Genomic DNA, 22572 nt, shown 5'->3' with positions numbered 1-22572 from the left:
TTTACATTATTATGTAAATAACAAAATAACTTAAAGCAAAAATTGGGAAACGTGAAGACCGAAGTCTTTATATTAAGGGCCATCAGTCAAACAATACTGTTGCTCTGGGTCTAAACAGAGCGCGTTGTGTGTGACATCTTCTTTTGCGCATGCGGGCCGCTTTGAGCGTTCACACTAGAGAGCGTTTGCTGTTGCATTTTATTTGTAGTGTGAACGAGCAGACAAAAAAATCGGATTTGATCAAAAAATCGGAATTGAGCATTAAGACCTGCAGTGTGAACGTAGCCTTAGGCGTACATTTAAAAGTAACACCCTCCATTTAAGCGTAGTGAAAACTGTTCAGTCGTTTGACTTTTGATGTTGTATCTTTTCTTAAATATATATATTCATTAAGAAAAAGAAGTGATAACACATTGAGATAATTGAAAAATACGTAACATTTTCTAGTACGAACAAATACGTTAAAACAAAATCAATGTTTGGTTGCATTACTTGTAAAACAACCATAATAAGTAACACTGTTCACCATGATAAATAACTCATCTTACAAAAGTGTTTTTGTCACATAAGGTCATAAATTCTCTTTTAAGCAACGATTTGCATTGGCTTGACACAATGACTCTTTCAAGTCATGGTGATTGTGATAATGATTGTAAAGTCCGTTCGGAGCAACGGTCTTTAACAGCTTGTTTTTGTGGTTTAGGAGCCACTCAAAATGTATATGTAACATAGTATGACATTATTAATATTAATAAATCAATTAGGGAATGTGTATTACACAGTGAATTAGTGCTTGTGTTTTTTAACTATAGTGTTAATTACAGTAATTTGCACTGTGAATTTTACAATTTAGAACTTAGAGATAGTTTCTTAGCAAATAAACGTTAACAAGGGCTGTGTTAGTTAGCGCGTGTATGTCCAAAAATCTAAATGCTACCTGTTATGTTGTTGGCATAGAAAAAGGATTTTCATAGAGACACTGTAGTGACAAACATTGAAAGTGTTTATATATATATATATATTTTTTTAATGTATATCTGAATGTTGCAGAGGAATGAATCAGATGAATCAGCTAAGGTCAACACAGACAGTAGCAGTTCAGAAGAAATATTTTTCACATCTGGTTTGCCACAGCAGAAAAGTTTCTTCTTCATAAATGAGAATAAATGGAAGGAGTTACGGCAACATCAGTCAGGAAGACTATTTAAAGGACTGCAAGTGGACAAATATAATTGCCAGTGGAGTCAGAACCCTTAATCCGTACTGCAGTTTTGGATTTCGGAGACAGTGTGAAAAAACTCTCTTCAAGATCAAAGGCACCGGTTTTCAGGTTTATGGGGTACTGCAGATTTCAGGACTGCCCTGTCACTGTGGCTGTGGTGGTTTATGACAAAGAGACACTGAAAGCAGAAGTCGTTTTCAAAGGAGGTGAGGTCTGCCATAATAACAAAGAGCTGAAAAGGCGGCCTGTGCGTGCACAATCACGTCAAAGTGCTGGAGAACTCCTCAAAAACAAATTACCAAGGAGCTTGTACTTGGAGTCTTTACAGAAAGTGCCACAAAAGGTGATCCAATCTGGCAACAGGGATGATGCTCCAACAAAAGAAATCTTGAAAAACATTACATGGTCTGAAAGAAAAGCCAGTAGAGCAGATCCCAACGAGTTGATTAGCTTACAAAAGATAATTCAACAGTATCAGGACACTGAAAAGGACGTACTGCAGAAGATTCTGATGCATCCAAAGGGCGTAATGCTGTGGTCTAAGAAAACCTGGTCAGTTTTCCATCAAAGATGCAAAGAAGACATTGTGTACTTTGATGCCACTGGAAGTATAATAAGAAAAGAAAGTGCTGGAACGCCACCATACTATGTGTATGAGTTGGTTGTCAGAAACCCATCCAAAGGTGCTTCTCCTCTTCCAGTTGCTACATATGTCACATGTGACCACACTACAGCCTCTGTGACATACTTCTTGCAGGCCTTTCAGACTGATCTGGTCAGAGCATTTGGTAATCGGGCCTACAACAGGCCTGTCATGTTCATGTGTGATGGATCCCTGGTACTCCTCCGATCCATTTCCATGACATTCTGCAGAACAAGTCTAGAGGATCTGCTGCAGAAGTACTATGTCTTACTGAGTGGCCAGCATTCAGCACAGCAATTCAACATTCCCATTCTTCATCGATGTTTGAGCCATGTCATGAAAAATGCCAAGGACCTTCGTAAAAAACATTTATATCAATAATTAAAAAAGAATACAAGATTTGTAATGTAAAGGTCCTACTAACAGTGATTTCATTCGTTCATTTTCCCAGCATTCCAGAGAACTACAGGCTTGGAATGCATGTGTTTGGGCTCCTTGCATGCTGGGATAACTTAAAAGTAGTGCTGTCAAAATTATCGCGTTAATTGTTAAGATCAACGCGAAATGTTTAATGCATTAAAAAAATTTAACGCTGATTTTGTTTTTTTTATTAATTTCCTGTAATCTAAGACCTTTAAATTCATGAGCACCTCTGGAGGAGGGGGCAACAGTGTGCTATGCTGGCGTTTGGCCTAACAGAAATGATTAGAAGAAGAAGTGACACCATGCTACTATCTAGCTAACACTAGCTAACACACGCAAGCATGGACGAGGGCGGACTTTTGGGTGGAAAGTTTCTCTTTAAGAAGTTGCCTGATGGCTTGTTGGACAAAACGAGAGTAAGATGCACAATTTGCAACGCTGAATTCAAGTACCACAGAAGCAGTTCATCACTGGCGTATCACCTGAGAGCAAAACACCCAACTGAATCCACCTCTACGGGACCTCGCCAGTCTACGCTTCAGGAGTATGGTGCTTGTGGACGAATAACAAAAAATGTGAGAGAAAAGGTAACCAATTCCTTGGTTGTTTGGATAGCTAGGAACCATTGTGTCGAGACTGCACACTTTGTATGGGGACCAGAGGGCTCAGCAGTCCAGCAAGCTTGTGCAAGTAAGGAATGTCGCTCTCACCGGAGACCACTGGACTTCGGTGAACAACGATAATTACTTAAAATATAAAGAATAAAAAAAATGTAATTGGAGCCAGGCTATTAATAAAGTAATTGAGATTAATCGCAATTAATAACAGAAAATTGTGAGATTAGTTAGTTAATTTTTTTTAATCTATTGACAGCACTACTTAAAAGACATGGATGATGTTGTCCATAGTGCAGCAATAGTGTTTTGCAGTCCTTGTAGTGGAAGGAACGTAACAAAACACTACAACAACTTGAAAATCCTTATGCAAAAACGGGGGACCCTGGATTTGGATGAAAAGACTGTGATTGCTGAAGATTACAAGGTTAGCTAAGATTTATTTTTTAAGTAACCATATTAATAACATTTTTACTTGTGTCTGACCCAAATGAATTAACGAATTCACATTATTTTAAAAATATGTATTTTAAACCACAATGACATTTTATATAATTAATTTTTCTATGGTTTGATAACTTGCTGAATACAGATATATATCTGTTTTACAGACTGATGTTCAGAATGCCCCCTTGAAGACCCATTTCCAGACAATTGTTGACAATGCAACACTGGACTGTGAGGGCGAAAGAAACATTTTTCATGCACCCAAATTTATTGCCGGTCTGGTAAATCACCTTCTACCACATGCAACTTTGTGGTCATCAATGATGTATTACTATCTTAAATTGATGTAAATGTGCTAAATGTTGAATTATCCATTTTAATTATGTTTTTGAATTACTTGTATTCTCCTTAGGGGATCTTGGACATCATGGTACTGGTCCTGCTTACCAGCAGCTCAGTAAACTCTATGGTGACATTCAGCAATCCAAGAACCAGGTATCATAGCGAGAAGAATAAGTGAAAAAGAAACATAAATTGTATATAAATTTACAATACATAGATACTGACTTAAACAATGTACTATTGCATTTAAGAATTTTACACAAGACAACAGAACCCAAGGAATCATGGAGAAAAGCCAGTGGGATTTGAAAAAAATCCATATCCAGAGAAGGAGACTGACAAGGCTTGATGACTTTGTGGAAATTTGTCAAAAAATGCACGATGCCCTCCTGCTTGAATATGCAGACATGAAAAAATCAAGACAAAAAGGTATGAATAACTTTCTAATAATGAAAATTGTGTTTTATACAACTAGAACAAGAAACTAAGAAAAAGTGAAAACATTTGGCTATGACTATAGAATTAAGAGATAATAAAATAAGTAAGCATTAAAAGTATGTATGTGTAATCAACAGTCTTTTCGCGTGGAAATGGAAAGACAAACGCCTTAAACGAAAAGGTGTGTACGTGTCACCGTTAGTGACAGAACTGCCACTGAAGAAAAAGAAAACTGAGGTAAGTCATCATGTTCCCATTATTTTCAATAATTAAACCTTGTGATGTCCTCCCGATTGCCATACTCCTTTGGTCCTCTGGGGTAAAGCGTCTGCTTTGACTATTTATAAAGCATCAATTATAAATTTGCCGCAAAGCAAGAAGGTCCTGAGTTCAATTCCACCATCAGGCCGGGGTCTTTCTGTGTGGAGTTTGCATGTTCTCCCCGTGTTTGCGTGGGTTCCCTCCGGGTACTCCGGCTTCCTCCCAAAGACATGCAGCTTGTGGGGATAGGTTAATTGGATAATCCAAATTGTCACTAGGTGTGAATGTGCGAATGAATGTGAGTGTGAATGGTTGTCTGTCTTTGTGTGTTGGCCCTGCGACAGACTGGCGACCTGTCCAGGGTGTACCCTGCCTCTCGCCCTATGACAGCTGGGATTGGCTCCAGCACCCCCCACAACCCTGAAAAGGATAAGCGGAAGCGAATGGATGGATGGAATTATAAATTATCATCCGTCTCCATGTTTCAATGTTTTATCAAACTGTATTCCAACTGATTACCTGAAATCTTTATGTGTTTTGACATTTTTTTACACCTAGGCATGGGCCTTAGTGAACCCCCACTTTAATGCCAAAAAATGCATGTCCATAGGTGACATAAGTGCAGGAGGAAGCTCAGGTTTTTTGCTTTTTGCTGGTCACACCATGTACAGCTTTGTTTTCAGCAGTTGTAGGCCAAGGGCATATGAATTAAACAAGCTTTCAAGGGTGATCATTGTCTTTTGGAGACCTACTGTATTTAGCAATCTACACTAGCATGTTCTCTGTACAGCTGGACCGGGCATCACATACTGACAATGTTTTTATCTCATAGTTCCTCTGTTTACTTGGGATGTAATGTTGGACAGAATCCTTTAAGGGGACTAGGCACTCATACACAGTCATATCAGTTCCTGTATGGTACACCAACAGCAGGACAGATGCTCACTCGTTACATACATCTCAAATCAGAACACGTTTGTCTCATTCATGACCATATTCTTTTGTATAATATATTCTATTATATAAAGTCATTCAAAAATGTTCTGTTAAGAGGTAAAAGGGAAGAACACTGTTCAAACCTTTAAACAGGAACAGCACAAACAATATGATGCTTGTCAAAACCAGGTATTTTTAGAAATGTTTTTAATGTCTACATTTATGTTTTGTGTGTTATTGTCATAAATGACTCTGAAAATTGACATGTGTCTATCTTTGTAGGATGAGAGCCAGGAACAAATAGCCGTTTGCCAAAAAATAGCAACATACATGGCTAATAAAGCATCGGTCACAGTACGGAAAAGAGATTTATGTGCCTTCAAAGTGGATGCAATTGTTAATGCAGCTAATGAAAGTCTCTCTCACATGGGTGGACTTGCAAAGGCACTGTCTGCTACTGGAGGACATACTATCCAAGCAGAGAGTGATCTCTTCATTGCCAAAAATGGCAAATTAAAAGGCTGGACAAGTTGCAGTTACCACAGCAGGCAAACTACCTTGCATGAAGCTGATTCATTTGGTAGGCCCGTGTCTGCAGAATGACCCAACAGTGCACATGATATCCCATGCAAAGAAACTTTTGACTAAAGGTATTTTGAACGTCATGACATGTGCAGAGGAGCACAAATTTTCCTTTGTTGCCATTCCAGCAGTGAGCTCTGGAATATTCAACTTTCCAGTCTCAATTTGTGCTGATGTTGTAGTCACCACAATCAAAAAGTACTTTGAACATAAGAACCGCACAAGTCCTCCATTTGAAATACACCTGGTAAAAAACGATGATCCAACCGTGAAGGAAATGGAAAGGGCCTTCAAAGAGATCCTTTTGGAGCCACTCTCTGATGTCAGGAGGACAGCGAGTATACCCATTTCTAAAGTATAATTGTCATCTTTAGTGTTAGAAAAACAATTATAACAATAAGCATGAATAAGTAATTATTATGAAATAATAAGTGAAACTTAAGAATTAGAGCATCTTTGATGCATAGAATAACCCTTTTCAAATTGTGCAATAAAAATTAGCAGTCATTAAATACATTCAGGCTATGTTGTTCTTCTTCATTTGTTATGATTTTGTAATCACCGCACTTAGTGAGTATTATGTGAAATATATCAACATTAAAAACGTGTAATTCATGCAAAAGGTAATGCAATTTTTTCCTTAATAAAAAAATTAAAATGATCACAGCAGTAACAAATATTTTCGTTTAAATTCAAACCACAAATCAAGGGGCCAGAGGATTCTCCATCTACACTGGAAAGGACAGAGCACCTTGTGAGAAAAACAACCGGTCTGACAAAGGACACTGCATCACAGGTGATGTTTCACAAACAAACTCATTCACAATCAATTCAATAACTATGTCATCTGTTTGAAAAACCAAGTTTGTTTGTACATATTTTTGTAATTATATATTAGATTTTATTATATGTATGTGTTGATGAATGAAAAGTACAGACCACAGAAAAATGACAAATGTCAGTCCAACAATAAATGTAACTTTTACATGTTACTGGCCTTAATATTACAAAAACAACAGTAACTGACTCAATTTTTAATTTCTTAATGTAGTTTAACATCTCAAATAAATTACATTAAAATCTATGTCAAATTTGGAGATGTTTTCGTGTTGTTGCGTCAGGTACAAAAATACTTTTAAAAATTAGATTTAAAACCGTTGTAATCGATTACAATGAATGTTCTCATAAGAAGAATTATTTGAATTTAGTTACTATTGTCTTCAAATGTGTTGTCCACAAATATGCGACACAGGTCGCATATTTGTGGAAACAACAGTAAACGGAAGTTGTTGTTTCTGTGGTCCCATCTCAGATTAGAGGTAACAACTTTGTCATACATCACAGTGAGTTCCTGACCCTTAGACCACACAGCTGGCTTGTTGGAGAGGTATGTAATCCAGTTAATTAAAAAAAGAAAAAAGTACTGCATAAGGTTAACGTTAAAGCTGGGGCAGAACATTAGTTGTTCCCTACACATTCAGTAAGTACTGCTTTAGATCGACATTCCAGGCATATCCTCATGACCGAATACTGAATATACGCAAGTAAAAAAAAACTTTATTAACCTTTGTATTCCAAAACTTTATCATGTTTACAAAGTAATAAAAGCTTATTTATTATACTCCTCAGGTCATTGAAAGTCTCCTGCACCACTGGGCCTTTCGGAGCAGAGTGAAGCTGACCCCCCCACCCACTTGAAACGTAAAGGCAAATAGGCGGAGCGGTTAGTGCTACGTTTGTGCAGATTTGTGCAGGTAAAATTAGCGTTTGTGCTGCTACGGTTTCCGAGATATTAAACTTTATTTTATAGGTCATTCAAAGGTCACCATCCCCCCAGACTGCTCCAAAACAAACCAAAATGATCTACTTTTTTAGTGCTACGTTTGTGCTGCTACAGTATCTGAGATATAATGATTTTAATTATCACGGCCTACGCTGTATAACACCAGTGTCTGTGGCAGTGAGTTTCAGCAGCTGTGGAGTTTTGCACTTTTTCTAGGCTTGCTGCATATTAACTTTTATTAGTTTACACTTTAGGAACACAATTTATTCAGCGGAAAGGTTGATATTTCTTTTGTTACTAGTGCAGAAACGTACACAAGGTAGGCTAAAGTTTTTATTTTTTCTGTGGCAAAACTGAGTTTCATGTGAAGTGATTCACGTATACCTAAATTATTATTATTTTTTACATACCCAGTTGGCCTCTATGATTTTGTTTTTTATTATATATGTTCATTATTATTAATGTAGCTGTCTCAGAAAAAATGAAGTGTTTGCTTTGATAGGTTGTTACCTACGTGTAGAAAACTGAATATTCCACAGCACCCAGGCGAGGGATCTTCAACCTGCGGCTCTAAAGCAACATGTGGCTCTCCGGCCCCTCCACTGTGGCTCTTATAAGACCAAGTAAGTCATTTTTTTATTATAAAGACAACAAGAAAGGGTTCTGTTAACAGTTTTTTTTTTTTATGAAATATCTGCATTGACTATTCACTGAATGTACAAGGCTTTTAAAAGTGATTTAATGTTTCTTAGGTTCAAATCTGTTTACTGTAATTTTCAAGTTGGTTGCCCATCTTTCCTAATTTTCAATTATTATGGAAAGGACTCACGTAGCTGGCTTCATTTTAACAAATACTTTTTTCCGTTATAAAGCTTTGATGATTCATTGTCTTATCAAATCTAAAAATAAGCATTTTTATTTACATTTCCATAGCTTACACGATACAACAACTCATTTTCTAGATATTTATAGGCTCTTTCTTTTTTTAGGCTCTAGACAGGTTTTGTAGCAGCAGGGGGAAAAGGGGCCCTTTGAAATGAAAACGATGCTGACCCCTGACTTAAGCCACCAGGTAAACACAAAACAAATACAGAAAAATTATTGACAGAAAAATGGAACGGGTACTTTCAAGGCTACGGGTGAAGGTGACTGGGTGTGTAAAAGCAAATATGCATCAGACTGACAAAGAAAAGAGTGTTAAAAGATTTTTAATTTAGAACTTTAACTTTATGTGCAAAACTGAACTTACTGATAACACACACTAGCCATTTGAACACATGTAACTGTAATGAACCAAATAAAACAGAAAAATGCAGGCAGCACTCATTATAGTGTGTATAACACAGCATGGGGTTGTATTTTTTTCTTTTCAGATGCTCCTGTCACTCCATTTCCCAGGTCATCATAGCACTCCCACACACATGGAGCTCTCCTGCAGTATGCAGTGTAATGCCCCAAACTATCAGTGGTCATCTTTCCATGGAAAGCAATTAATGCCCTCAAAGTGAACGACTTTCCTTGGAGAACCAGGTTGGAGGGAAATTCATTCAGTGGAAATTCTGTTTGGTTTGCAAGGTCAGTATCAATCCACACGATATCTCCAATGTTGTAGCTGTGAGTAACTGTCCCTGCACAGAGCTCATTTCCTGTGGTGCTGTCTTCTGTTTTGAATTCTGATGGACACAGAGATGGATTGGACAGTGGCCTGAGGCAGGTAGACTCAGGTAGGCCAAGTCCTGCTTCCACAGCCGTGCCAAGATGAGCCATACCAGACTCTTTGAGGACAGAGATGGCAGGAGAAACAAATGGCACTTCCCTTGTCATCCCTTTGCTGAGGTAGCAGTGCTGTGAGGAGCAGTGTTTGGTAAAATAAACACTTGAGATGTTCCTCATTGTCTTAGCAATTACAGCGGAGATATTGCACTGAGCATCGATTTGGATCGCAGCAGACCTCAACGAGACAGCTTCAAACATTACACTAAGCAGCTCTGCTCTCCTCCTGTAGGTTTGTTGGGTCACACCATCTGTGGCAATGGCTTTCACCAGCTGCAGGACTGGGTTTTCACTGTCTTTCAGAACAGCATTTTGAAATGTGGAGCTGTCACAGAAGGCACAACATAAGCACTGAAAAAATGCATCAAATGCACAGGTATTGAGCACAGAGATTGTCGATTCCCCTAATCTAATAGGCTGATTGAGGTTTCCATTTTTTAATAATCCCACTTTCACTCTTTTGGCCCCAAAAGTTTCATCTGCATGGAGCCATTCGGTACATGAAGAGAGGTAGGAAGTCCTCTTCCTTTTTTTGGGTGGAACAGCTAGGCCCCTCCAGTTCTCAACTGCATCCCCATCAGCCGGAAGAATGTTTGTGGCAGCATCAGATCCCACAAACGGGTGAGCATCCATTTTTATTTTGTCTTCTGCATTGTGAGTCGTCATGGATCCAGAATTGGCATCTGTGACTTTCAGTGATCCCACTGTTGCCTCATCTTTGACCTTTTCTTTTGCAGAACAAATCCGCATATTTCCCTCGATGAATGAAAGATGACGAGCAATGAAGCGATCGACTCGAAGAGGCAAGTTGTCATGTTTGAAAAGGCCATGTTTTATGTTTTTGAACTCAGCTTCAACAGTGGCTGAACTTGCTGTGATGCTGGTGCTTTGGAAGAGAGGGACCATTATTCCTGTCCAGAGTGGCAAGTAACTTGCCAGTCTTATTATATGAGGAATAATCTCAGGGAGAAAGTGAATATTATCTCTATCCCCGTTTGCTGCAGCAAGTGACCTGCTCTCCTCACATATTTCTGTTACCCACTGTCGTAGGTCAGTCTGGATCTCATCCACTGAATCCACTCTCTCACTTTCCTCCGTCTGTTCATCTGGAATGATGATGGAGTCTTGAGCAATTTGGGCTTTCAAGTATTTCTTGCACCTTTCTGAAGGAAGAGGGGCTCCAGAACTGTCATCACCTTCTGCCTCACTGAGGGCCACAACAGTGATAGCATGTAGGAGCTGTTTTGCATGGTCCAAACATTGAGACTGAAGAAGTTTTGCTAATGACCTGACAAAGAAATCTTTAACACAATGTGTTTTCTTCTTCAGGCAGTCCCACTGGCATATCATCTTGATGCAGTGCGCAACATCAACCCTGATATAACAAGGGGGGAGTTTGGCAGACTGGGTTCCAAGAAGGACATGAAAGCATTCATTAAGGTAGGACTTCAGATCAGGATGAGGAGTGAAAGCCTTGACCAGAGCTCCCAGAATTGCCAGAGAAAAGTCACTCACAGCTTCCTTTGGCACAGGTGCACCTGCACGAATCCATTCTGTCAACCAGTTTGCGATGGCATTAACATCATGTTTCTCTGACAGCATTTGCACCACTGGGACACTGGGGCAATTGTTTTCTTTCAGAATACCTTGATAAAGGAAGATATGGCCAGATTTGCCATTTGGTCTCAGCAGTTTTTTCACAACTGAACCGGTTGCATCAAAACACACAGTTGGGGGAGATTTTTTTGACAATGTCTTATAAACATGCATCTGTGTTTGACTCCAGTAGTGACAGAAAAACTTGTCCAGTCCAATATCTCGGATGCTACCACTGTGAGGAACACTATATTTTAACAATTGCAGAGATGCAATGGGGTCCTTATCTCCTAATTCCAAGTCTTTTCTCTCTGGTTTGGCTTTTCGCAGTGTGGCCAAATTTGGAAGGTGGCTTGGCTCAGGATCTCCAACATCCATCAGATCTGCTGCCCTCGCTGACCTCCATACAGCTGGTTCCATTCTGCCCTCACACAGCTCTTTAGCGATCTGTTCACGCAGGTTTCCAGACATGAACCGCTTGGAGTGGCCAGTGTGCAGGGAGAAATCTGTATTTCTCATGAAACACTGGAGCACCATTGGACTATTAATTGCTGGCTGTCTGTCACATGACATTTCTAACTGGCCATGACACTCCTTACAGTCGCCTCTGATGTCCAGATATTTATTGGTGACAGTTGGATGGACCTTTGCTCTACGGAACACAAGTGTACATGTATTTTTGATCTTCCATATAAGATCGTTGATGATATGAGTCCAAGTGCCAGGTTTCAAAATTGTGTATTCCCTTTTTTGGGTAGGAGAAAACTTGTCATTGTATTCAACCTTTTCAGGAATAAATTTAACCCAGTCCTCAAAAGGGACTTCTAGTTCAAAAGCTTGACAGTTTTCTTGTCCAGGAGAAATGCAATGTGAATCTAACTCTCCTTCACTATTACTTTCCTGATCACTGATTTCCAAAGCTGACCAGATGTTGTGTCTATTTAGCTTCACAAAAGTGTACAGGGCCTTTGCTGACATCTTGTCTTCTAGCTGCTGACTCAGCTCTTTCCAGACTGATGCAGCTGGAGTGGCTATTTTGCCATTTTGGACTATGGCCTCTTTTGAATTGCAAAGAACTGCAAAAATGGAAACCTTGTCTACAGATGGCTTTCGAGGCATCTAAAAAAAAACAACAACACACTGATTATGATGGAGCAAAATGTGATTTCTGAACTATATATACAGCCAGGAGCGACCCCTCCCCCAAGTTCTCCACCAATCTACACTTTCATATTTTGTGGAATTATTGTTTTTAAGATGGAGCTATTGAATTTGTGAGTTTATTAAATTGAGTCTGAGTATTTAACCCATGTACTGTACAGCACTTTAGTCCAGTGTACTACATGTTTTAAAGTGCTTTAGAAACTTTTTTCTTGGACATTTTTGAAAATGTTTAACATTGAAAAAAAATCCTTTTGATCCAGACAGTTAGCTATATCATGTATTAACTCAGTAACTAAAACCTCAGTATTTTAAATGTAAGCTTACCTTGTTCAGAAATCAGATGAACGCTGTTCTAAGAATCCTTCAGACACAGTAATGCCAAAAAATAGTTTTTTCTGCCAGAAAATGTGTATTTGATGCAAAAGACTGCTAGCTTGTTCGTTTCTCAAAAAGTGTTCATGGGAGTGTAAAATGTTCAAATGTAGTTTTCAATAAAGTTTTTTTAATCCACTCTAAAAAAAATAAATACTCAAGCATTTGCATCGTGGTTTCATGAACAAAAAGTGATTGAAGTAAAGAAATTGAAGTTTAAAAAAAAAATACACTTATTACAAATTTAGCTTATTAAATACAACAAGAGGGTTTTTTTAACAGAACTTTATTGAACAAGTGAACACACAAAGTGAAAGGTCATTTGAAAAAGACATTTTTCAGCAGTAAACCATAACAGGATATCTCAAATCACAGGAGCACAAACGCTAATTTTACCTGCACAAATCAGCACAAACGTAGCACTAAAAAGTAGACCATTTTGGTTTGTTTTGGAGCAGTCTGGGGGGATGGTGACCTTTGAATGACCTATAAAATAAAGTTTAATATCTCAAAAACTGTAGCAGCACAAACGCTAATTTTACCTGCACAAATCTGCACAAACGTAGCACTAAAAAAGTAGACCATTTTGGCCCGTTTTGGAGCAGTCTGGGGGGATGGTGATGTCATCAGCAAAAAATATAACTTTTAATATCTCAGATACTGTAGCAGCACAAACGCTAATTTTACCTGCACAAATCTGCACAAACGTAGCACTAACCGCTCCGCCTATTTGCCTTTACGTTTCAAGTGGGTGGGGGGTCAGCTTCACTCTGCTGCCATTCGGCTAAATCTGGGGAATAATATCTACATTATGAACCACTACACGAGCGATGTGATCCTCTATAGAGAGAACTAATCAGGAGACAAAGCTTGTCCAAGGTAAAAAAAAATAAATTAATATATTCTAGAATTAATTTTTTAAAATTTTATTAATGTCTCGAGATAAATGGAAAAAGTATTGTTGCAAATATGTAATTAATTTCTAATATGTCACAGGTGAACTTTGACAACTACAGAGCCATTTTATCCTTTGTGAACATTGGAAATGTACACTGGAAGTTTCTGGTTAGTACAAGCAGCATTTCTGTGAAAAAAAGTTTGTTTCAGTAACACATTCTTCATAATTTATGTACTTTTAAAATTTATATATCTATCGCAGTACATAAATGCAGATGACAGCTGTCTGTATTTTGTCGATCCGTCAAGAAACTCTTTGGAGCAGGAAGAGTCTGACCGTGCAGCCAAAAGATTCCGGTAATTATGCGTTATTACATCTATATAATAACATAAAATATTAGAAAAGTGACAGGAGGACTTAGGTCTTTTTCTAAAGGTGAACATATGGTCGTAGATGAAAGTTTAATAAAATCCGTGGTTATCAGTTCTTTAAAGAATTTAAAAAAAAACTTCAAAATTACACACATATGTAATTTTAAATAATAATAAAAAAAACCCTGACAGTGTTTAAGCAGTGAGACATTTGAGACAGTTAACATTTGTAGATTTAAAAAAAACATGTTATTAATTTTGATACTTCATGTAACATAATCTAGAGCACAGGGCTTTCTGACACACCATTAAAAACATAGTGATATGTATTATATGTGTCTGTGATTTATGAATGTTCTTTTTATGTGTGACTTTTATCTTTCATTTGTATATAAATGTGATACGTTATGTTCACAAAGTGAATACTTTCACATACTTTGTATGTCTTTGTATGTCTCTACCAGCTTTGCACATCTAGAGACTGGTAGAGACATACCCTAAAAGACTGGCAGCTGAGTATTGAGTCAGGGGGCTGAATAATTACGCACACCCCACTTTTCAGTTATTTATTTGTAAAAACTGTTTGGAATCATGTTTGATTTTCATTCCACTTCTCACGTGTACATCACTTTGTATTGGTCTTTCACGTGGAATTACAATAAAATTGATCCATGTTTGTGGCTGTACTGTGACAAAATGTGGAAAAGTTCAAGGGGGCCGAATACTATTGCAAGCCACTGTAGTAATTATTTTCTCATCAAATTCGTAATGTTGGTTAACACACTTACACCCCCCCTTCTCCCTCTTCAGGTGCAGTGTGAGTTTTGTCTCAGATGGGCACATTTTGGATGTGCTCAATATGAGAGCAGCCTGGTCAAGTACTTGTGTAAAAAATGTGCATAGTTTGTTATGAATACTGTTTCTTTTTCAGCTCTTTCTCCCTGTGTTCTGTTGGATCTGTAAATGTCAAATATATTTATCTGTAAATATATTCAGTAAATATATACTGTAACTCTAATGGAGTGAGTTCATTGTCAAAGTTTATATAGTCAGGTCATTTCAATGGTGACAGGTGTATAACTTAAGCACCTTGGCATGCAGACTGCTTCTACAAACAAGTGCCAAACCATGCTACCTTTGTTATTATGAGCTAGAAGCATACTCTGACAGGAAGAATTACGTGCCAAACCATGCTACCTTTGTGAATGTGACCTACAAGCACACTTTAACGGGTAAAAAGAAGTGGCAAACCGTCCTGGCTTTATGACTATGAGCTACAAGCTCATAGTCATAAATTTAAATTTATGCTGGAATTATTGTGTGGCAGCAGAAATGTGCATAAATTACGTACAGTAGGACATTTTGCCAAAGTAGGGCAGTTTGTCAGGGGACACCGTAAAATTATCCTACTGGTAGGACGGTTTACCAAAGTAGGGCAGTTTGTCAGGGGACACCGTAAAATTATCCTACTGGTAGGACGGTTTACCAAAGTAGGGCAGTTTGTCAGGGGACACCGTAAAATTATCCTACTGGTAGGACGGTTTACCAAAGTAGGGCAGTTTGTCAGGGGACACCGTAAAATTATCCTGCGGGTAGGACGGTTTACCAAAGTAGGGCAGTTTGTCAGGGGACACCGTAAAATTATCCTACGGGTAGGACGGTTTACCAAAGTAGGACTGTTTGTCAGAACACCGGTTGTTTGTTGAGCTGACTTTTGTGTATTTAATCACGGCTTGTTTTTGTTGTGTTTTGTGGTTGCAAAAATGGGTTACATGAGATTTTAGCTGAGATTCTGAGGTTTCTGAGGGTACCACACATGTCGGGACTTTTATATTTATATATTATATTTCTGACCCAGTGTTATAACCGATTAAACTTGATCTAATTCCCTTTTTCCCCTGGTACCGGGGGTGTGGGGCTTAATAGGTAAGGCTAGACAGCTTTATACACTCTAAAAAAAGATCTGCTGGCTTAACGTAAAAAAATTAAGGTAACAATTTGCATGGATCTTTTTAAGTTACTTCAGCTTAGCCACTATAGCGTAAATGCCACAAGAGTTCTCTAGTTAGGCAAACTCTATTCCTTACGTACAAACAACATGATTTGCTTTGTCCTCTACAAGCTTAATTAAGTTGAACCAACTTAATTTTAATTGTTTAAAAAATTACTCCATTTAGTTATTAAAACTTATTTTTTTACTTTTATTCTACTCAGAAATATCCATGCAAATTGTTACCTTAATTTTTTTGAGTACTAATAACTTACAATAACTTATAACTTACAATTATACAATAAATTACACATTGAAATTCCAGTTTTATGATCAAACTGTTTATTAGAACACCAGTCCACCATTCCAGACTCATTGACATTTCAATAGCAGACAAAATTGTTGCCTCCATAAAATAAATGACATAAAACACCCCTGTAAATCTGTCTCAAAAAGACTGAACATTTTGACAGTCATGCTCTGATTCAAGTTTGTTTGTGTTAAAGTGATAGTTTAGGTTTTTTTAAGTATGAAGTACATTGTGAGTGTATTACACACAGTAGACAGCAGTCAGCACATTCCTGCCACCAACACGCACGATAGGCTCAGTTTGTTTGTGTGACTTTGGTAAATCTGAACTAACCCGAACTAACACCAAAGTCACCAAATAACACAATTACACTTACTGATCAAGGCAGCAGGAGACCAGCAACTCCTGTGTGCTGTCAGGTAAAATTGCTGTTTTTGTCCATGGACGCTGGTGGGCCAGAGCAATTGAAACAACAAGCAGTAGAACTTCTCTTTCCTCACAGAAAAGGCTGTCTGATAGCAAAATAAAGCAGTAAACATATTCTTGATATAATGTACATTTAAACTGACATCAGTTTTATTAGGATGGAGGCTCATCTTGCGTGCCGGTGGCCCCGTCTGCTTCTCCGTAGGTGGAGCTTACTGACTGCCATCTACTGTGTGTAATACACTCACAATACATATGTACCTCATATACAGCCTCACTTCAAAAGACCCGAGCTATCCTTTTAAAGTGCATTATTTTTAACTAGGTGTACTTAATGCTCAACGCTCAACTTTACACCTACTGCCTACTGTACAGTATGTAACACAACACATTGCAAACAACAGTGGAACATTTCCCGTTTAATTTGAGGATAGCCTCACTCTTCACATTTTTTAGTACAACAGTTTACTTTTTAGTGACATTACCTTAGGACTGGCTTTCAGATCATCCAGCTCGAGGAATATCTTTTGAAACACTTCAAAAGTGTTTTTCAAAAGTGTTTTTCAGTTCTTTTGGGTAGCTGAGGTTGAGTGCATATATCAGCCCCATTAGCAAGGCACAGGCTCTGGGTACATCCAGGTCTGCTAGGACTTCTGTTCCTTCAAGTATGATCCTTGCGCTGGCTGGATCAGACGTTGTGGCACCTCTGGTTACAATCTTCATCACTTCATTGGTAATATCGCCGCCACCATCCTGGTAGATCAGAATCAATATAAATGTTTTAAGTAATCATACTTATACATGAGAGTAACACAAAATAGGGCTGCAACTAACAATTTTAGTTATCTGATTATGTCTGTGAAGGTTCTCTTTGCAAGCTCCTTTGACGATTATCTGATTAGTTGTTTGGTCCAGAAAATGTCAGAAAATGGTGAAAAATGTCAATGTTTCTCAGAGCCCAATATGATGACCTCAAATGTCAAACATATTCAGTTTGCTGTCATAGAGGAGTAAAGAAACCAGAAACGATTCACATTTATGAAGCTGAAACCAGAGAATTTGGACTTCTTTTTCTAAAATAATTACTTAACCCGATCAATCAATTATCAAAATAGTTGCCGATTAATTTAGAAATCAATTAATAATAGATTAGATCGTAGCTCTAATACAAAGTATAGTCATGTCTGATTTACCTGCTCTTTGAAGAGATCCTCCTCCTTTTCCCTGAGATACACCACTAAGCCACGGATAGCGACCTCTCGCCTTCTCTCCACAGAATCGTCCTGTGAATAAGAAAAAGAATGTCGAACTGCTCTTCGAGGAGGATGGGTTTTTGATAATTACATCCAAAAAAAAAAAAAAAAGGATTGACTTTATATGGCCTGAACTGTACCAATTATAGATTTCCAGTGATAATCAAAATAATGAATTGATCATTTCAAAGAGCCATTTCTCTGAAATGATCAATTCATGAACTTGAAAAATCCAGGTAACAAATAGAAAAACTGCAAAATCTTGCAAATTACTCTGCCAATCATGATCCACATCACCTGAGATTTGTTTTATTATTAAGTATTTATAGTTTTAATTGATATTTGTGCCTCAAGCTCTAAACAATAATTTGACATAGTTGAGTTGTAAACAGCTACCTTTTAAGACTCAATATCACCTATTGGAAAAAAAAAAGTGGATTATCCTATTTGAAATAAACTACATTTCATTCATACCTCTAGCAGCATGTTCTGGATGCGCCGAATGCGCATTTTTGCAGCCCCTCCTCTTGAGGACAGCAAGGACATTATTTTCTGAGAGTACTGGTCCAGCTTTGCCATGAATGTTGTCTCCAGGTTAACAGTGGTGATCCTTCTGAATTCTTGGTTTATCTGTATAAAAAAAAAGGCACAAATAGGCACAACATGTTAATGTATACAGTTTACTTTAAAAGAATACATACTGCAAATTATCTTATGGAAAAATATTTACCTGAACTGCATCAAAAAGAGCAGGCCATCTTTCTTTCAGGTCATTGATTTTTGGTGCTTGATTGACAACTTCCTGCCTGCGAATGGAGAATGTTATGTTATGTTTCCAAATCAAAGATATTTTTTCTTAAGTGATACAACTGCGCTTATGTATCTGCAGTTAACACCCAAAAAAGCAAAATTATATTTTATGTGCTAATGCACACTCAATGTAATGTCATTAAAACAACTAGTTTATGAATGTTACTTAAGATCTTTCCTGTGGCGTTTCTACAACATGGCGTTCGCTTCCTCGCCCGCGTTTTTTGACTGAACTTTGACACAGGCTGTTCTTCAGCTAGGGCTCAATTAACAAACTTCAATCTCACATAAAAATAACTCTAGGACTTAAACATCAAAATGCATCGATGTTAAACCGAATGTATACTCAGTAACCTACATTTGTTTAGTCATGAATGTAAAATGGCCCAGCCTTTTGCTGGTCAAACCATCAACGCTGCAACGATTTCAAAGTAGAAAGAAGAAAAACGTGTATTACCCTGTCTTTGCAGAGTTAAAACTACTGCTACAGAAGCTCAGTGTCAATTAACACCATTTGGCTGCCACCGTAAAACAAAACTTAACAAAGACTAATGTTACGGTCGAATTACTTCACAAGTTAGCCAGAAGTGTAACGTTACTAGCTTATCACCACCACTCGCCGAGGAAGAGTTTAGTGTTGTGTAAAAAGGATTTCTTGCAGTGCGTGTTGATAGAGTTAAAGTTAGAGTTATTAGCTGCTGTGAATAAAACAAGGCAAAAAATTGTACTCACCACAAAGCTTTAACGTTTGATAATGTTCCGTACAAAATGCCGCTTCTCTGCTTTCTCTCTTTGCCTCCGTTTCTTTCGATCAGTGGTCTGAGAGCACAACATGTCCGGGCAAGTCAGCCTTGTACTCAGCTTTTAAAGGACGCTTACGAGATTTTTAAGTTGTATTAACTGAATACACTTTCATGTTAAGTTAACACAGAAATGTCTGTTCAAAATCGATATATTACTGAGCTAAGACTGTTTTCTTTATTTTCATTTCGACCAACTCATTAAATTAAGTTATCAACTGATTACAATGTGTACATGCAACAAACTTAATTTTTTATGCAGAAAAAGCTATTAATTTTAAGCTTTACTTACTAACCCCATGAATCATTTTTTAGAGTGTAGTAGAGGATAAGAAGTCACTGAGCTCCAATTAAAATAACCTGGCTCAAATTATCTATCTATCTTGAATGTAGATGCCATTTGAGTACAGTGAACTCATTGTTGTGTTTAAGAATGCAATTTGAGATTATTTGAGCTTTGTCACATGGTGTATTATCCTCCTGGAAGCAGCCATTATGAGATGGGCACTTCTGATGGCTAGGACATATTTACTTTTTAAAAAGTATTAAATAACACACAATTGAATATTATATTACATTAGAGATTATATATTAATGATATATTTCCACCAATAGAAGCTTACTGTAGAGGAACCAGCTTTTAATATAAAAGAGAACATGGCAATATATGTATCCTTTATATGAAAGCATGGGCTTTTCTGCAGAGTACTCCAACAAAATTTACCAGTGTGATTAATAATAGTTCTTTAAAAAAAATACTTGAAACAAAACTATAGTTGCTTACAAATTGTCTATACAGTCTTACAGAGACACACTTTGTAGCTCCCTACTAAAGCCAGATGGTCTTTCAGATTCAGTCTCCTATTTGTGAAGATATTTTTGGAAAATACGCTGGTAACACTACATGGAAAGCAGACCCTCAAGACCTTAAATGGTGTTTTGAACTGAACGGTCTACAAAAGTTACCATGCCATTTCTATAGAAGAGAGCTTGTTTAAAAAAAAAAAAAAAAAAGCCTCATTCACACCCACTTGCATAAGTGGGTGTGAATGAGGCATGTTGTATACAGCGCTTTGAGTACTCCGGGAGAGTAGAATATATAAGAATCAGTCCATTTACCATCATGTTTTAAAATAGTCAGCTGAATTCTGTACTGATTGAACGTTCTGATTTGGGGGGGAGGGGAGATTTCTAAACACGTATGTCCTTTCAAAAATTGGATCATGCAAGTTAATCCTCACTGATATTTACAATACAGATCCACAAAGGGAACTTGGAAGTGAGGTAAAGTGGCTTCTTTTATGGTTTACATGCTAAAATTTTCCCAGGAAAATTGGTTGTAGCTTACTGAACGTAATAGTATTGTAAATATGTTTTTTTAAACTTCAGGTTATTAATGCTTATCTGACGCTCTTGGTGAGCAAATTCAACAAAGAAAGTGCTGACAGAGCATTTATGGTCAACACATTTGAAATGACACTCCTATGGAAGCAGAATAAACCAAAAATGTACGTATTAAACAATGTTCTGTCATTAAGTTGTCTTTAAAAGCTTCATCATTGAGGTGGGTCTAGTTAACGTGTTTTTTCACTGTCTTACAGATTGACCCAGGGTTGTACAAGTACATTTTGGGAGTTGCCAATGAAGGTCATCACTGGATGCTGGTGGTAACAATTTTTTCGTACTTCATGGTCATTGCCGTATATACGTAATAGGTGACAAATTAAATTCTCTAAATTATAGACTTGGAGAATTAGTTGCAATGAAGAAAAGAGAATGTTGAAAAAACATCTAACTAAGACATTGTAGGTATTGTTTTAAATAGTTTGTTACCCATGTCGATCTCATGGTCAAGCATAAATAAAGTAGTGCATTCAGTCTGTAACTCTAAACTCTAGTACTTCAACATTTAGGTGATCATATCTGGCGAGAGAAGCAGCATTTTTCTAGACCCACTGGGTGAAAGCAAAAAGCACATCAAACACTGCCAGGACATTACAAGGTAAAGTAGTCTCTGCATACTTGAAAACACAATGTAAATATAGTATCACAAAAAACATTGACAATTTAGACATTGACATTTAAAGTTAACATAAAACTGTAGTAGTTGCAGTGATCTTTAGAATAACCCATTTTATGAATCCCCGTCTGGCATTTCGGAGTTGATGTATGTTGGCAAAAATATAAATACACAAACCAATCAGACAATTTTAATTCTAACAAAACTCCACTGATGGTTAATCAGGTATTGTATGCATGCATGTTCTTTGTGTCTGGGGATGGGCATCCAGGTACACACCGGCTCACTCCTTGGCGGCCGCTTATCGGGGCCTGGAGCCTGGGGCTCGCTCGGGCCACTTCGGAGGTGGGGTGCCCCCGGCCTCTCGGCCTGGGGCTCGGTCACTCAGGCACGGCTGGCTGCCGGCGGAGCTCACGGGCGCGTCACTGCAACTCCCCCTGGCTTCTGCTCGGTGGCTGCTGAGTGAGCCCTCATCTGGGACTCTCCTCAGCTCTTACTGGGACAGTGGCGCGGCTGTTGGTCTTCCTTGGTCTCTTGTGTTCTGGGGGCCTCTGGATGTCTGGAGTTTTGATCTCCTCCATACCTGCCTCACACCCTGGAGGACGGGGCTGTGGCTCCCCACACTCCCTAGCAGATCGTTACATGGAGAAACCTTTGGAATGCAAGCATGCTGATCCACACAGGTATGCACACAGGTGTACACACGGGTATTCACGGACACGGACTACAGCTTTCTTGGCTGCTGCCTCAAAGCACATTGTGCGCTGTCTATCTTGCGTGCTGCACAATATCGTTTATTATTTAGTATCTACTGATATCTACTGCTAGCTAGTTTATTGTGATGAAGCTGTTTTGTTTTTTTTATTATGTTGCTCTTTGTTGTTTGCTTTCTCTTCTGTTTTTTCTCCATACAGGTGACCCAGGTGTTTTTTTTTTTGTTTTTTTCTTTCTTCCCCCCCTTCTCATCGTCTCTTCTCCCCTTTGGTTTTCTTTCTCTCCCTCTCTTTCTTTCATTCTTTCTCCCTGTCCTATCCCCCAGTCATGTCTGTCCCGTTTGTAGCAACTGAAAATAAAATAAATTCATAATTATAATAAAGG

General features: G+C 38.0%; 2 protein-coding genes, 1 long non-coding RNA gene and 1 pseudogene across 4 annotated transcripts; 3 read left to right on the top strand and 1 right to left on the bottom strand.

The window, feature by feature from the left end:
- The first annotated feature begins 1334 nt into the window (after positions 1-1334).
- On the top strand, positions 1335-2410 carry LOC146644345 (uncharacterized). The gene is made up of 2 exons (XM_085395417.1): positions 1335-2238; positions 2322-2410. The coding sequence occupies exons 1-2, from the start codon at positions 1335-1337 to the stop codon at positions 2408-2410; spliced, it is 993 nt and encodes a 330-aa protein (XP_085251543.1).
- Positions 2411-3308: 898 nt separating this feature from the next.
- On the top strand, positions 3309-3999 carry LOC146644344 (uncharacterized). The gene is made up of 4 exons (XR_014909343.1): positions 3309-3329; positions 3514-3630; positions 3762-3844; positions 3943-3999. It is a non-coding gene; the product is annotated as an uncharacterized LOC146644344 (long non-coding RNA).
- A 307-nt stretch (positions 4000-4306) lies between these two features.
- On the top strand, positions 4307-11345 carry LOC146644343 (protein mono-ADP-ribosyltransferase PARP9-like; annotated as a pseudogene). The gene is made up of 15 exons (XR_014909342.1): positions 4307-4366; positions 5444-5515; positions 5609-6263; positions 6618-6704; positions 7221-7295; positions 7538-7662; positions 8194-8314; positions 8681-8763; positions 9065-9266; positions 9378-9527; positions 9697-9840; positions 9938-10085; positions 10202-10267; positions 10515-10696; positions 10794-11345. The product of XR_014909342.1 is annotated as a protein mono-ADP-ribosyltransferase PARP9-like (transcript).
- Positions 11346-16152: 4807 nt separating this feature from the next.
- Positions 16153-19526, bottom strand: LOC146644342 (uncharacterized). Its single transcript, XM_085396025.1, has 5 exons — positions 19387-19526; positions 18575-18650; positions 18319-18474; positions 17785-17874; positions 16153-17344 (listed from the first exon to the last, which is right to left on the bottom strand). Exons 3-5 carry the CDS (start codon positions 18421-18423, stop codon positions 17129-17131), a joined length of 411 nt encoding a protein of 136 aa, XP_085252151.1. The 5' UTR covers positions 18424-18474; positions 18575-18650; positions 19387-19526; the 3' UTR covers positions 16153-17128.
- Between the last annotated feature and the right edge of the window lie 3046 nt (positions 19527-22572).

The sequence above is a fragment of the Rhamphochromis longiceps genome, linkage group LG22 (genome assembly GCF_057381845.1).
Source record: "Rhamphochromis longiceps isolate RC_006_pf linkage group LG22, R_longiceps_female_GT1.1, whole genome shotgun sequence".
Lineage (NCBI taxonomy): Eukaryota > Metazoa > Chordata > Actinopteri > Cichliformes > Cichlidae > Rhamphochromis > Rhamphochromis longiceps.
The sequence above is the reverse complement of the archived record's forward strand: the minus strand, read 5'-3'. Positions and strand labels throughout refer to the sequence as shown.

Coding starts and splice junctions, on each gene's coding strand:
- LOC146644342 (XM_085396025.1), bottom strand. CDS start 18,423: ATGGCAAAGCTGGACCAGTACTCTCAGAAAATAATGTCCTTGCTGTCC. Junction 17,875..18,318: donor TCCAGAACATGCTGCTAGAG/GTATGAATGAAA, acceptor TCTTATTCACAG/GACGATTCTGTGGAGAGAAG. Junction 17,345..17,784: donor AGGATCTCTTCAAAGAGCAG/GTAAATCAGACA, acceptor CTGATCTACCAG/GATGGTGGCGGCGATATTAC.
- LOC146644345 (XM_085395417.1), top strand. CDS start 1,335: ATGGGGTACTGCAGATTTCAGGACTGCCCTGTCACTGTGGCTGTGGTG. Junction 2,239..2,321: donor CCTTCGTAAAAAACATTTAT/ATCAATAATTAA, acceptor TTCCCAGCATTC/CAGAGAACTACAGGCTTGGA.